This window comes from Xiphophorus hellerii, chromosome 3, assembly GCF_003331165.1.
Source record: "Xiphophorus hellerii strain 12219 chromosome 3, Xiphophorus_hellerii-4.1, whole genome shotgun sequence".
In the NCBI taxonomy this organism is placed as follows: Eukaryota; Metazoa; Chordata; class Actinopteri; order Cyprinodontiformes; family Poeciliidae; genus Xiphophorus; species Xiphophorus hellerii.
The window spans coordinates 32,098,761-32,113,934 of NC_045674.1; the positions used below are offsets into that span (position 1 = coordinate 32,098,761).

General features: G+C 38.6%; 1 protein-coding gene across 7 annotated transcripts in view; it reads left to right on the forward strand.

Annotated features, from left to right (window-relative positions):
• The window catches only part of adgrb1a (adhesion G protein-coupled receptor B1a), a 179,673-nt gene that overhangs the window by 136,660 nt on the left and 27,839 nt on the right, over positions 1-15,174 (forward strand). For 4 of the 7 annotated variants that reach the window (XM_032558860.1, XM_032558866.1, XM_032558864.1 and 1 more), the window contains exons 19-25: positions 4,177-4,280; positions 5,340-5,442; positions 5,529-5,679; positions 5,773-5,842; positions 6,125-6,191; positions 11,086-11,171; positions 14,649-14,708. In XM_032558860.1, the coding sequence (XP_032414751.1) occupies positions 4,177-4,280; positions 5,340-5,442; positions 5,529-5,679; positions 5,773-5,842; positions 6,125-6,191; positions 11,086-11,171; positions 14,649-14,708 (641 nt within the window). The remainder of the gene's footprint in view (positions 1-4,176; positions 4,281-5,339; positions 5,443-5,528; positions 5,680-5,772; positions 5,843-6,124; positions 6,192-11,085; positions 11,172-14,648; positions 14,709-15,174) is intronic. The other 3 variants (XM_032558862.1, XM_032558863.1, XM_032558865.1) reach the window with 1 other exon arrangement.

Genomic DNA, 15,174 nt, shown 5'->3' on the forward strand with positions numbered 1-15,174 from the left:
TATTAATTGTTTTTATCTTGTAACCAGGTTGTTATGTATTGCAAATTTTTTGCTCAGGTCCCTCTTGAAAATGAGATCTAGATCTCAACGGGGTTTACCTAGTTAAATAAAGGAATATTATGTCATTACCATTACATCAGTTTAAAATGGTCTTCAAACAATATTATCGTTTATCGCAATAATTTTTGAGACAATTAATCACTCAGCAAAATTTGTTATTGTGACAGGCCTAGGCATCATGTCATGGTACCAGGTGAGAATTCTCTGAGCCCCTAAGACTGACCAGTTCTATAACAAATATCAGTAGAGAATGCATGCAGAGGTGCTGGGTTTTATACCTTTGTGGTAATGGAACGCCTGGAACACCTGAATTCAGTGATTTAGAAAGGTGAGCACATACTTTTGGCAGCGCAGTGTATGCCTTATTATAATCCATTTAAACATTTGCCTGTCTCTGCTGTTGTAGAATAATGTAGTTGCTAATGCTCCTACTTCTGGACAACCAGCCAGGCAGCGCTGGATGAGCGGAATTAAGAGTGTGTCTGTCTCTGCAGATGTCTTTCCATTCCATTGCTCTCACTACCTTTCCTCCACCCATTTGCTTTTAGAATAGTAACTCACTGCAATGTAGATTAATCAGAAGGATTTAATTAAGTTGGCCACCACACACATATCAAACTGAGATACAAGGCATACTATAAACTCAGCCAATTATCTCCTGATCTCCTGCTAGACAGGGTGGTGGTGGACACAGGGGTGCATGGCTGCCTGCCTGTCCCTGTCCCCACACGTCCTTCAACCCTCCACCTGTGAACAACAGCAGATCTTATTACTACAGCTGCCCCATCCTCACCTTGACTTTACTCACTGGGATAGAGCGCAACATTAGAGATAAGCAGCTACAGATTGGGTTCTTGTGATTACTTGTGGAATAAACTTAATTCTCTACACTGTTGCAACCCTTGGTCATTTTTATTTTAAGGTTGCAGAGTGTGACATGCTCACTGAGCAGTCTTTGTGGTGTAAAGTTGGACTAAATGAATCGCTGTCGTCATTTAATCCACCATTGCAACAACAATGTGTGCAACACTTCAATCACAAAGGACTGCTTGGATGGACTCTTAAGTGCTCTCACCTAACTTTTTATTTAGCGGCTTGAGATACAAAAGCTCAGAGTGACGGGAACAATGAGTAATGGTAAAAATATAACAGTCGCAAAAATCTTTATTGAAATTTTCACCACAGAACTACAATTACATATTTTTAAAATATCATGCAACCCGAGTTTTTAATCACTTTATTAATGGTGAACTGACATGCTCTTCTCTCATATAATCCAGTAGAAAAATTTACTTTCAACCAACTATCCCTAACTCCAAACTAGGCCTGTGGAAATAAATCAATTAATTGCATGTTAGATTAATTCGAGCTCAAAAAAGTCCATTTGTATCATTTATCATTTTTCTCTTTTCTTTCTCCCTTTCTACCAAAAACTGGATGACAAAAGTTTTCAATCTGCTGCTTTGATCTCAACTAGCCCCTTTTTTAAAGGACAATTTTGTTTATAGAGTTTGTTTACATAATTCATTATAGTTATTGTTTCCTGCGACAGACTGGCGACCTGTCCAGGGTGTACCCCGCCTCTCGCCCGAAACGTTCGCTGGAGATAGGCACCAGCACCCCTCCCAACCCCACTAGGGACAAGCGTATACAGAAAATGGATGGATGTAGTTGTTTCTGTGTTTGGGTTAGGGTTTATTTTGGATGTCTTCCTATTCCAGTGTTAAACATTCATTAGAAATTAAGGTTTATTGGTCTACAAGAATGTGTTCTTGCATTTTTATGCCATTACCATTTTAGTGCTTGAAAATGGTCTCAAAACAATAATGATATTGCTTGTGACAATAACTTCTGGAACAATTTATTGTTCAGCAAAAACATTTATTGTGACAAACCTAGTCCAATCCTATTTGGGGGAAAAAAAATCAATACCCAATGTAGAGTGAGATGTCCTCATAGGAGCTGAGTATGTTTAAGAGTACTGATGCATCAGTACTCATAATGAAGTAGCCAATGTGCCAGTGTTCAGAAGACAAGCCAGATTGTAGGTCTCATTAGAGAAACTCAGCGTCTCTCTAATTACTCATTACTAATGGCAAGCTTCATTTTTTTGTTAAAAACAAAAACAGCATAATGTGGCCAATAAATCTTTGTAAAAAATCAATGTTCGAAGTAAGATAAGTCATAAAACAACTGTTGGTGATAAAATGGGACACAGCCTAACAAATAGAGAAAACCATTTTACAAAGAAGCCAAATTATCAATTCTTTGTCAACAGCATTAATAACAATGTCCACAGTCCCATCTGCATGTCCTGTAGTGATGTCTTTTTTGACCAGCTGAGGATCAGCTCTGCTTCTACTTTGTCTCCTTGGTATAACATATTTCAACCACAGGGTTATTTAAAGGGCTTCCCAAAGAAAAATAAACAGCAAATAAATCAAAATGCAATACACATGTAAAAATCACAGGGTGATACCAAAAGAAAAACTACAGTGATTTCTTCTAAGCTTAGCCAATTAAACTTGGCCCCCTCTCCCTGATTCCACCAAATCAGTATTGAAATTCTGTTAGTGGTGCTGATGTTCTTAGCAGGAAGAGGGACCCCTAAATCAAATTCTGCTCAAGCCCCCATGCAACCTTGGGGCGAAACCTGCTGCACTGCACACCTCTCTACTGGACCTAAGGGGAAAACAGGGATATTTCATTTATGTGGCACTAGTAGAAACCAAGCTTTTCCATTTCATCACTGTTAATAAGTGTAAATAAGTGCCACAGAGCAGTTTATTTTATGTTGCCCGGGGTTAGGCCATTCACAATAACAAATTTTGCTGGGCGATTAATTGTCCCAGAAATTATTGATATAAATGATAATATTGTCATTTTGAGACCATTGTTAACTGATAAAAACAACCTAACAGTCCAAATACACCCTCTCAGGGGTAAATAAACTAATTTTGAAACATTTATCGCTGGAACTGGAAGACCTTTAAATAAAACAAACAAAAAAAAAGGAGGGGAACTGGAAGGGGGCTGAGGGGGCTACATTAGGCACTTATCACATTCAGATCTTCCAGTTAATGGCAGAGGGGTCCAGCCCCCCACCCCAACCCCACCCCCACCCGATGCTGCCCTGGGCGGTTGCCCATGTTCAGTGGTGTAGAAAGTACTCAATTTACTTAAGTAAAAGTACAAATAAACAGACAAAAATGTACTCTAGTAAAAGTAAAAGTACCACATTAACATTTTTACTTAAGTAATAGTAAGAAAGTACTTGCTATTAGACACTCCGGGTGCCACCTGTAGTTCTTGTTCACGTGCTACAGGTCACCACGCCTGTCACCTAATGTTGAAAGACATTAGGTGACAGCTAAAGGAAATGAAGGATGAAGACAGACATTGCTTCTGTCCATGCGCAAGGCGACATGTGTGAACAGTAAAAGTTAACATGGTGCGGGTCAGGGGTGTTCTGTGGTGGCGCACGGGTTAAGCACAACCCATATATGGAGGCCTTAGTCCTCAACGCTGCCATCGCAGGTTCGATTCCCGGCCTGGTGACCATTTCTTTCCCTTCCTTCATTACCCACTGTCCTGTCAATTAACTATCAAATAAAGGTCACTAGAGCCAACAAAACCTTTAAAAAAAGTTTAAGATGGCGAGGGTCAGAGTTTCTTTGTGTCTGAGGAACAGCTGTTTGAAATTGTGTGCCAACGTGGAAGGATGGAACGTTTCAGTTTAAATTGGTTTTAACACAAATCTCTAAATATGAAAGTTTTGTATGTTTACCAAACGTCAATTATTTTGACAAGCCTACGTAAAAGATTGCAGATATTTAAACCTTTCTCTCACAATATCCCCTAAACACACTATGGTTATTATATCAATGTTGTCCTGTCGACACCTCCCTCCACATTGCTGCCATAGCGCCAGCTTCCTCAGCTGTGGCACACAGAGATGGCGGATGTTTTGTGCTCTTCCTGACACAACCCCTGACTGTTCACAGGAAGGAACAAGTTTCTAGCAGGAAACCTCTGAAGCCACTGCTTTGCTATTATGATTTATTATATTGTATTTTCCCTTTTTTACATTTTTCTCTTCTCTACTCTTCCTTTCAGAACATGGATAAGATGCAGCTCCCATCTGTAACCTTGATTGTTGGCTGTGGAGTATCCTCGCTCACACTGCTGCTTCTCATCATCATCTACGTGTCTGTGTGGAAGTAAGTTAATGCTTGCAAAGAAAAAACAACACTGCTGTTATTGATGCAAGTGTTAATACCAGATCAGGGACTCAACAAGTTGAAACGTCCCATCACATGTAAATGCTTTTATTTTGTTTTATTAAACCATTTTTTGAAACTGCACATTAATATTTTATAATAACTATAACTTGTAATAATACATAGACAATTATAATATCAAATTTATATCTCTCCCTCTAAAAAGAGATTTTATATCAAGGGACTTCCTGGTAAAATAATCGTTAAGTAAAATAATGCTCTCACTGGAAACATTATTAGATACACCATTTAGCTACCTGAATAATCCTTAAAAATCAAGAAATATCTGATAAACGAGGGAAGCCTAGCTCTGTGGTCAGAGGGTGATTTCTTTAATAGCAGTGCTGGTGGGGAAAACCAGGATAAAGTTAGCAGCTCGGCTAACAGTTTGCAGTTTGTATGTGTGGCTTGCACATGCTAGTTTGGAACACCTCTGCTCTGGTCTCAAGCGGTCATCAAGCTGCAGGGCGTAGGTTCCGCTGGCACAGCGTCAGTGAATATTCACTTCTCAGCTCTGGACTGGAGCTGAGCATGGCTGTGTATCTTCTCCCTCAGGCAGTCAGACACAATGTCTCTTTTGGGGAATGCATAATTCAAAGATTCCTTCTGCAGAATTATGAATAAGCAAGGGTCAAGGCTTGCATGCAATGTCTCCCTGATGTCACCCTTGTGAATGACGGCTGTAGAAGAGACAGAATGGCTTCCTGTTAACGTGATGTCACATGCATGATGTGAAACTCTTGAAAGTAGGTTGATGCATTGTGGGATTAATAGTTCCTACAGCACGGTCCTGCAGTTCAGCCCTTTATAGTGAAAGACCAACAACTTGTATTCATTTCCCAGGTTAACAACGCACTCAGATGCTTGAAGAGACACAATAAGCTGGCAGCTGGAACTCAGTGCACACCATCATCAATCATTAATAGCGTTTAAAGAAACCTTTAAACTGGAGCTGTAGATTTTGGATCTAAGTGTTCTTTCTTTTTCTGCTTCCTGCAGGTACATTCGATCGGAGCGCTCAGTCATCCTCATTAACTTCTGCCTCTCCATCATCTCCTCCAATGCCCTTATTCTCATCGGACAGACCCAAACAAGGAACAAGGTTAAATCTAATGAGAGGCCGTATTATATGACCCCTGCAACCCAGCAGGCATGTTCAGTGTGTTATGTCTCCCTTTCTTGTTCCAGGTTTTATGCACCCTGATTGCAGCATTCCTTCATTTCTTCTTCCTGTCGTCATTCTGCTGGGTTCTGACTGAGGCCTGGCAGTCATACATGGCCGTGACTGGTCGCCTCAGGAACCGCATCATACGGAAGCGCTTCTTGTGTCTCGGCTGGGGTGGGGATCCCGACTGTTGCCTACTTCTTGTTCTGCTCTTCATGGCTGTTTAACATCCTCTGAGTGAACATCGAGTCCTATGTTTCCTCCCAGGTCTCCCAGCGCTTGTTGTAGCCATCTCAGTGGGATTCACCAAGGCAAAAGGATACGGAACACCAAACTAGTAAGCATGTTTTCTTATGGGTTAATGGTGTGAACTTCCTCCTTTATACATATATTAATGCTGGGTTATTACACATGAGACAAGGGTTATGTTTACAGCATAATTAACCTTTCTCTTCCTTTGTTTCATCTATATTTTATTTCCATCCTTCTTGTCATGCCAACATCCCTTTCATTCCAACCTTCCATGTTTCTGCCCCTCTCATCTTTCACCAACCCAAACATCACTTTTTCCAATCACCTGTCTCTCTCCACCTCCGTATCTTCTGCTGCTCTCTGGAAGCTGCTGGCTGTCTTTGGAAGGAGGCCTTCTCTATGCATTTGTTGGACCTGCTGCAGCTGTAGTCTTGGTATTTTTCTTATCTTTTTATGTGTTTCTTGAGTGTCAAAGCTTCTGCATCAAAGCAAAGTTCATCACCACCAATAGTCACTGCCATGTAATACGTTATCACTTTGAAACTGAATGCTTCATTTTGTTTGGATGCAAGTTTTTGCACAAAGTTACCATAGCAAGCTATTGGTCAGAGATTTTAACACAATCTTTCCTTAAATGCTTCATTAAAATGGAAATAAGAATGATTCCAAGCTTTTAAAATGGTCTTGGCCACTAGTTCTCCAGTATATATGACTTGGCAGCTTCTTACTGGCTAAGCACCAGTCATCATTTTGTAGGTCGGTCCTGATGGTAAATCTTGGCAGAAATTTTTGACAGACTGTTTTGTCTATACTGACTTGTCTTTAACAACTTTACTGTGAGAATTCAGAAATATTAAACCTAATTGCTGGTTGAATATTTCATAAAATAATACATTCCCAACATCAGCTCCAGGTCACAGAAATAAGATGCTAAATAATGTACAAAAAATATTCTTCTCAGGTTATTGTACAGAAACATTTGTTTTGTACAACTAAAGCTCAACTAAAAGAGAATGGCAAGGAATTATCAAGTTATTATCAAGTTATACCTATGCTAAAAAAATAAATGTTCATTGTGCTTTGCACAATGTGGTCAAATTGTGAAAGCTAATTCAAATCTGTACAAGTGACAACAGGAAGCCTTTAACCTGGAGCTGCAGCCAATATATGTCAAAAACAGACTTGCATTCCTTCAACCATAAATATAAAAGCAGTTGGTTTCAGTTTATTACTCCAGTTGGAAAAGGAAAGCCAGCTAACATTTAAAATGACCAAATGAAACAAGGCTTACTGTCCTGCTAAGTAAGGTTTGCTTGTTCGAGAACAAAATGAATGGATTACAGATCACAGTGACATTTAAAGAGTCTGTAATTCTGAAGTATAAATTACATCCCATATTTAAAAAATAATATATATTGTAAATGGTGAAAGAGATGAATAGACCAGAGTTAACTGGTAACAAACATAAGCTATGAATTTGAAAATGATCAGGTTGGTGGTCTGGACTAGCATAAACAAGAGAGAGGTTTATGCATTTCCAAGCAAAACTCTGAAGGAATTTGAAACTCTAGAAAACCTTTGATCAAGACCAACTCAGAATATTCCAGTTTAGGAAAGTCTGACTCTCTGGAAGATAAGAATTAAAGAAATGAGGGGAATTCATCATTTTTTAAACTCTTTGTTAATATTGTAATGCTCAGAAAAAATAAGCTGGGACATTGTAAAGCACCTCATTCCTTAATTTCCTTTTGCTTTTGCTCTGTCTGCATGATTTTATGTCTTTCTTGCTTCTTCTACATCTTCCTGCTCCATTATGTTTCCTCTCTTTTATTTCTTACCCTCCCTTCCTTTCTTTGCTTAATTACTCATTTGCGCCCTCGTTTTTTTGTTTTTTGTTTTACCTCTCATCTTTTCTTGTTTTAATATCCTACATTTCAGTAATTGCTTTCTTTGCTGCTTGTAGTTTCCATGTTTCCCATTTTTCATCCTATAACCTTTTACTGTTTCATGTCATTGCCTTTATTTACTTCTTCACTCTTCCTTTCTATTTATCTGCCCTTTTAATTTCAGTATTTTCTGCTATTGTTGTTTCCTGTTTGCACTAAATGCATGTATGCATATGCATGTCAGACTTGTTTGTTCATGGTAAAGTCTGGATACATGTCTGAGCCTTAGCTTTTTTAAAAGGTTTACCATTTGGTTTAATGATGGTTAATATGGATATGTTCCTAACCAACATGAATTAGAGTTCTGTTGTTTAGCTAAAGAAGTATTTGCATCCTTATATAAAATTTGCAAATGCTGGGATCATGTAGAGTAAAGTGTAAATAGGTTGATGAAAATCTTCTTTTCTGAAACCTGAGGTATTGCTCTCAAACCTTAACTGCAAGGTATAATAAAAGACTCCCTATTAAAGTGGAGAGCTTTATAATATTACCGTAGTTACAGCATACTAACTTAGTAAAGCACTATTTAATGTTGCATCCCATCTGCTTTGAAAATTGGAACTCAAATTTAACGTTGCAGGCAACTTAACAGTGTTACACTTCTCAGCTGTAAAACATTTTGGGAAAAATGTGCTCAGTGACCAGGCTAACTATTCTTAGTAACTTGACATACAGTATATGACTGACTGCACAGTTTAACATTTCCCATCAAATACATATTTTATAAATGATATGATTTCATTTTCAAATGGAATAAGCAGTCAATAAAAATCTATAGAATGTTCCTGAAGTATAAAACCTCAGAGGATATAAAGAAAAACCTGTCATGGTACTACAGCAGAACATCAAAGCAGCAAGACAGAATGATACTTTGTGTTATAAACAGTTATAAATCCAAGGCAGACAAAAATTAATTGTGAGGGCCCTCAATAATCCATTCTCTGGGCACTTTAATATAACACCTTTATGGTCTGTCCTAGCTTGGAACATACTTTTATCTCTATTACTGTGTGTAAGCTGACGACACACAACTTTATACCTCTGTGTGTCCACCTAACTGTCTACAGACGCTGTAGTGTGTGGCCGTAATATCAGTGAGTGTATTGGTCAAAATGTCCTTCAGCTTAATGAAGAAAGAACATAAGTGATTGTTTATGTTCTCAAAACTGCTAGGCTTAAGTTTATCCCTCAGGTAGACTCAGTGGTACGGAATCCCCCTCGGGACATGGGAATTTTTTTTCTTTTGCTTTACCAGAGAAGATTTTGCTACTGATTCTTTAGCTTAAATTAGTTTCTGAGCTGCTTTTCAAGTACGAACCATGAAGACACCCAAAGTCAGAACAAACCAGGTCAGACAGCTTGCAGATCTGGAACCAGCTGTGTAGAAACTGTTTGCTCCTTTAGATCAGAAACTTTGTTTAATCCAGCTTTTGATCAAACAATCCGACTAATGAACTGTTTGCCTGATCCCTGATGAGAAATTGAAAAAAAGAGAATGAAGAATGATTTGGAGTTAAATTTCAGTTTTAAATTATTCTGGAACATTTTTATAATATATTTTTATTATTAAAGAGTTTTGTTAATTTAGATAAGCACTTTGGGTTCCTTTGTACTTGAATGGCTCTATATGAATAAATGGTACACGAACAGCTGCCATGTAAAGAATGTTCTCCAGAGGAACAGGGTGGCGTTGGCAGTTGAGTGGAGTGAAGGTCACCAGACACACAGGATGCCTCATTAGACACATTAGAACACATCAGTAGCAAATACTTGAGCTGTTCCTCTTTGTTTGGCCTGGATGCCTATCAAGACTACTTGATAGGCATCCAGGCCACAATATATGTAATATGTAAATTGTGATTTATTTTGACAGGTTTACTTTTGTTGCTACTTTTCTGTCCATTGTTTTTTTATTTGTTGCTTAATGTTATGAGGTTACAGTGTACCGGGCTTGTTCCTAACTTGCACATTTACATTTTTAAATAATTATGTCATAATTGTGGTTGAGCAGTTAAAGTCATAGTAAAGACTAAGCCAAAATTAAAACCAACTTCCAGCGTTTTAAGGTCTTATACCAGGCCATTTTTAGTTCAGAAAAATAATTTTTAACAATTTCTTGCTGAGGATGCCTCTGCTATTGTTGTAAAAACATAAATATCACTTTTTTCAATTAATCAAAGTTGTTAGTAGTATGTGGAGCAATTATAGATTTTTCATTAGTCTTCCAATATTCTTCAATTTTTTGTGTTCCTATTTATAATTCCTATCCCATAAAACCTTCCAAGTGTTGGTAATGCTATTCAGTGTATGTGTCTGGTGACTTTCACTCACTGTTGTGAAGGTTAGTCCAGTTGCAGCCATTCCAGCTCTTATGATGCCACCATCTATGTCCCCTGGAGTCCGTTCTAAATTGTGACCATTGTCCTGCACTCTTACCAAATTCCACCATAATAAGACCAAACTTCTAACTTCTCTGTCCTGCTTTAGTCATTGAGGGTGTGTCAGTTGTTTTATGATGAAGGGACATAATTTAAAAATAAATAAATAAATAAAGGTCAAGTCATTGTAAAAGAAAATCTATAAATTAGGTTAATTCAGTTCTAATCTTACTGCTGTGAATGCAAGTGTCCATGAAAAATGTTTAATAAGGCTGTTTGTAGCTGTTCCAGCTAAAAACATCAAGAATAGCTCAGCAAGAAAAGCTCCTTCTCTTCTCACAGTTGCTATTTCACAGAGAAAAGGGTTGGCCTCAGCTTAGCCAGCAACATTCTGTTGTGGTAAATTGACATATTAACGGTCCTCTAAACTCTCATGATCAACCAAAACCAGACGTCTATAAACAGAATTGTTTTAGTTCCTTCAGTGGTGGGCCCTTCCTTCCTACGAGGAGCAGTTTGTTTTTAACCTGTCAGACTGTTGCTCTGCAGTCATACTGAAAGCCTGGCTCACTCTATCGTCTGATTACATGTAGAAATGTTTATATACATAAAATCTGAAATAAGAATTCATCTAATCAGCCATGTACCATCACTCCCAGCACCTTTGATTTCACTCATATTTTATGTATGATTTCTGTTTGTTGCTCATCCTTCCTGTTCAGAATGAATTTTATTTAATCTTTAAAATATGTTTTTAATTTCTTTTTTTCCTCATGTTTTGCTTAATTTAATGCCTGTGACTCAAATTTAATAAGATGTGTTTCAGTTTTTAGAATTCAGAGCCAGCAGTGAGCTTACCTAGAGTCTGTTCTGCGAGCCATTATGCATGCTCGACGTTATAGACACCACCACCATCATCATCCTCACTACAGTGGTGCTGCATGTTCTGAAGCAATAAAAGTGCCTTTATTCTGCTTTAACCCTGTGCCTCTTGTCTTTGGCAGGTTAACATGGTTATTGGGATTCTCGTTTTTAACAAACTGGTCTCCAAAGATGGCATTACTGATATGAAACTAAAGGAGAGGGCGGGGTATGCCTTAAACCACACATTCATTTTACACAGTGACCTATAACCAGGCTGGCTGCTTATGGAGGGGATTGTGGCTGTTATCAGCTTCAGCTCTGAAATAACAGTCAACTGAAATGGCTAAATCTGATGCTGGAATCCTCTGAGTGAACTAGACCAAAAAAAACAAAGGCTGTCTGGTTATTGGTCCTGCACAAACTGAGCAAATTGATGACTCATCTCATTGCTTTCTTTTATGTTTCTGAAGTGTTGCATTCTCCTCCAGCTGCTCTTTGTTTGCAGGTGTTGCTATTGATGTAAAAGCTCTGTAAATCCATCCTCTTTTTAATCCTATTTCTTTTTCTCTTTTCAGTAAAGGGAATCAGGGTGTAAAAACAAATTATGTGTTGGGTTTAACTTCCTTATCTCTATCTGCTCTTGTGTTTCTGAAAATGGTTTAGTTGCATTTATACATCTCAGTAAAAAGCTCAGTGCTACAGTACCTAGTGAGAGACTATGATTTGACTGTACTGTTGCTGACCAGGGGTGAAGCTTTCTCATCTGAAAGAGACATTATGTTTCTTTTAATTCTGTATGATATATGTTTATGCTACACATATGAAACAAGTTGGTTCCATATGATCCACATCAAATGTGATGTGCAGCTTCCTCTCCATGCAATGCCTGGAAGTGAGCTTGGATAAAAAAAAATTTAAATTTCCAATATGTAACTTTTATAAAAAAATGTTTTTTACATATTTGTTAAAACTGTCACGATAACAGTGTAATATGAGACAATCTGTAGAAAAAAATCAAGCTCTTCTGCCTGTGGCTCTACTGCCATTTGCAGAAATCCACTTCTCCTTGACTGAAACAATCAATCAGAGCCAGGAGGAGGGACTTACCACTGTCAGTCACCTCAGGTACTCACTGCTCAATGTGTTAATGGTGGAACACCAACTTCTCATTAAAGGAAACCTATTTATCCGCCTTTATGGGTGGCCATGCTAACTAGCCTGAACCTACGTGTCATGCTAACTGTAGGGAATGAGCTGTAGCCTAGCAGAGATTTAGAGGGAGGCTGTTAGCAGTGCGTACAGTAGGGCAGTGTTTCCCAACCCTGGTCCTCAAGGCACACTGCCCTGCATGTTTTAGATGTTCCCTTGCTTTATCCCGGCTTGATTCAGCTGATTGCAGTTCAGCAAACACCTGTCAATTGAAATCACCTGGACTGAAGCAAAGAAACACCTAAAACATGCGGGGCAGTGTGCCTAGAGGACCATTGTTGGGAAACACTGCACTATAGTTATTGACTAAGATCCTCCTCCTGGCTCTGATTGGTTGTTTCTAACCATTCAGTTTATTTCTGCAGATGGCAGTAGAGCCACAGGGAGGAGGTTGAGTAGCTTGATATTTTGACAGATTATCTGGCTCTTATTATACTATCTGGACAAAGTGATGTTTTTTTTAACAAATATGTAAAAAAAAACATATTTTTTTATTTTAAAAAATTACCTACTTCGGCTTTGACTCTTTTTCACAAAATGAAAATAGCTTTCCTCAGTCTGTTTTTTGAAATGACTCAGATGGCATTGTGGGTAGAAATCAGCCTGTTGCTGTTTACCCCCTGAGATGTCAACACATGCATCCACTGCCCTGTATTGGCCAACTAACCGGGATTAGCTGCCTTCAAGAGTGTGATGTAGCAATGGCGAACATTTCTTTTACACAGACTGGACAAGCCAGTCTGCAGTGTACTGAGATACAACAGATCAGTAGACATAAGCCAAGGGTAGTTTTTTTTTGTCTTTTTCTTTTTTGTCCCAAAGCAGTGATGGTTAATAGCCAATAGTATATATAGTATAATATAATAGAACTCATCATCCTCAGACTCATTTAACCCTAAAGATTAGAAGCTTTTTATCACATATCTTTACTGTGAAATTCCTTCTTGGACCTTACTGAACACCTTTGCTCTCATTTGGTTTGTCAATGCCGGCTTAATTTTTGAAAGCTTACATATGCAGAATATCTCTGGCATTGTTAATGAATTATGTTATGAACAGCCAGTGGCGGCTCAATGCGCGACATGTCTTTGCAGGTGTATGACGGAAATGTTTTGTCAAAGAGAATTTTGATTCAAGTAAAGATTCTCATTATTAAATGGGATTATGTCAGCAACTGATGGAAGCTAACGTCCCTACCGTCATCTAGGCCCATTGAGACTTCAGCTTGACTTCCACCACCTACTTAACTTGAAGGTCACAAATGATCTGATCGGCAAGCTGGTTTTGTCCATCATTTTGTGGAATTTGGTTGATAATGACCCAACTGTCTTTATAAGAGTGTACCATTGATGGATCCAGAAGAAGGTACTGGTTTGGAATCTCAACTGGAGACTTTGTGAGTGGAATTTTCATGTTCCCCTGTAGATGCATGGGTTCTCACTGGGGACTCTAGCTTCCTCCCAGGATCCTAAAACATGCATGTTTGGCCAATTGACCTCTGACTTTCCCTTTACGTGGATGTGGGCATGCATGGCCTGTTGTGGGTATTTCTGTTTGGTTTGGGTGTGGTGAGTGATACCATCGTCTCATCCATGACAAATCCCACCATCCACCTTTAAAGATTACTGGGGTTTAAAGTGTGGACAGGTGTTTCATGTGTTGGCAAACCACTAAATTTAGTATTCTAAATTGGATCAAGTCATAGCTGAACAATTTGCCATGCCATCATATTTGAGAACACTCAGGAAAAGGTGGTATGTTCGATAAGAAAAGTGCTGCCAAAAAAGCAGACCATCTTTTTTCTTGAGTGTTCTCAAATATGATGGCATGGGAAAGTGTTCAGCTATGACTTGATCCAATTTAGAATACTAAATTTAGTGGTTTGCCAAACACATGAAACACCTGTCCACAATTTAAACCCCAGTAATCTTTAAAGGGGGATGGTGGGATTTGTCAAAACACTTCTACGCTACAACTCTCGTCCTCTTGGCTGAAAGCACAAATGTGCACACATTCATTGGTGTCTGATTATGTGCCTTTGTTCTTATGTGCCTTAGCTCTACTTGGTGCCCAGGTTCTACTGTACATTCTGCCTTTAAGCTACCTCCACCCAAAATACTTGAGTCAGCCATGCTTCATGTCGACATCAGCAAGTGAAAGCAGTGCTGTTGGTTATTATGGAAACATTCTCTGCACATTATAAGATATATTTTGTTCATATTCCAAATCACGTTGGACCTTTGTTGGAATTTGTAGGCTGCCTTAGTGGAATTTGTCAGTTATTTATTAGCACTCTCACGCACCCTGATCCCCTTTACTCTTCCGGCTGTTTTCCATCTCCATGAGCATTGTTGGTACATATGATTGTTTTTGTTTGTTTTTCTCTCTCTGAAAAGTATTTGCTTTCTCCAATGATCTCTCTGTTCACTGTATTCGTTCTGCTGTCTGAATTGTCATGTTTGAGTTTGCACAGAATCCCCTCTCTCTCACTCAGGGCTCTCCAATCAGGAACACATCAGTCTCAGAAGCCCCCTCCCATCTCATCAGTGATTGGGTAAAAATATCTGCCCATCCGACTTTCCTCTCTAAGGCTACCAGCCCTGCCAATTACCAAACAAGCTGATTCCTCTAGCAAGCATCACTGATTGGCTCACTATTATTTCCTGCCTATACACCCCACTATTTCACTGGTCTTGCAGTTTGCCTGCCTTCTGCTAGCTGGCTAGAACCTAACACTGCCTATGCCTTAATGATGTCTCTAGTGCTTTTAGAGAAATGCTAACTTTTTCCTATCAATAACTCACAGCAGTAGAGCAGTACAATTAATATTTTCTTTTCTATACAACTTTGGTTCAGAATGGTTGTGAATTAAATATTTCATGTGGTATCTGATGGTCTTATTTAATATATTGTAAATAAGAATGTCCCAGATATAAATCTGATACTGATACAATACTACTTTACTGGTCTGCATAGTTTTATGATATATTGATTATTCACGTGATAGTTCTCCTTTGGTT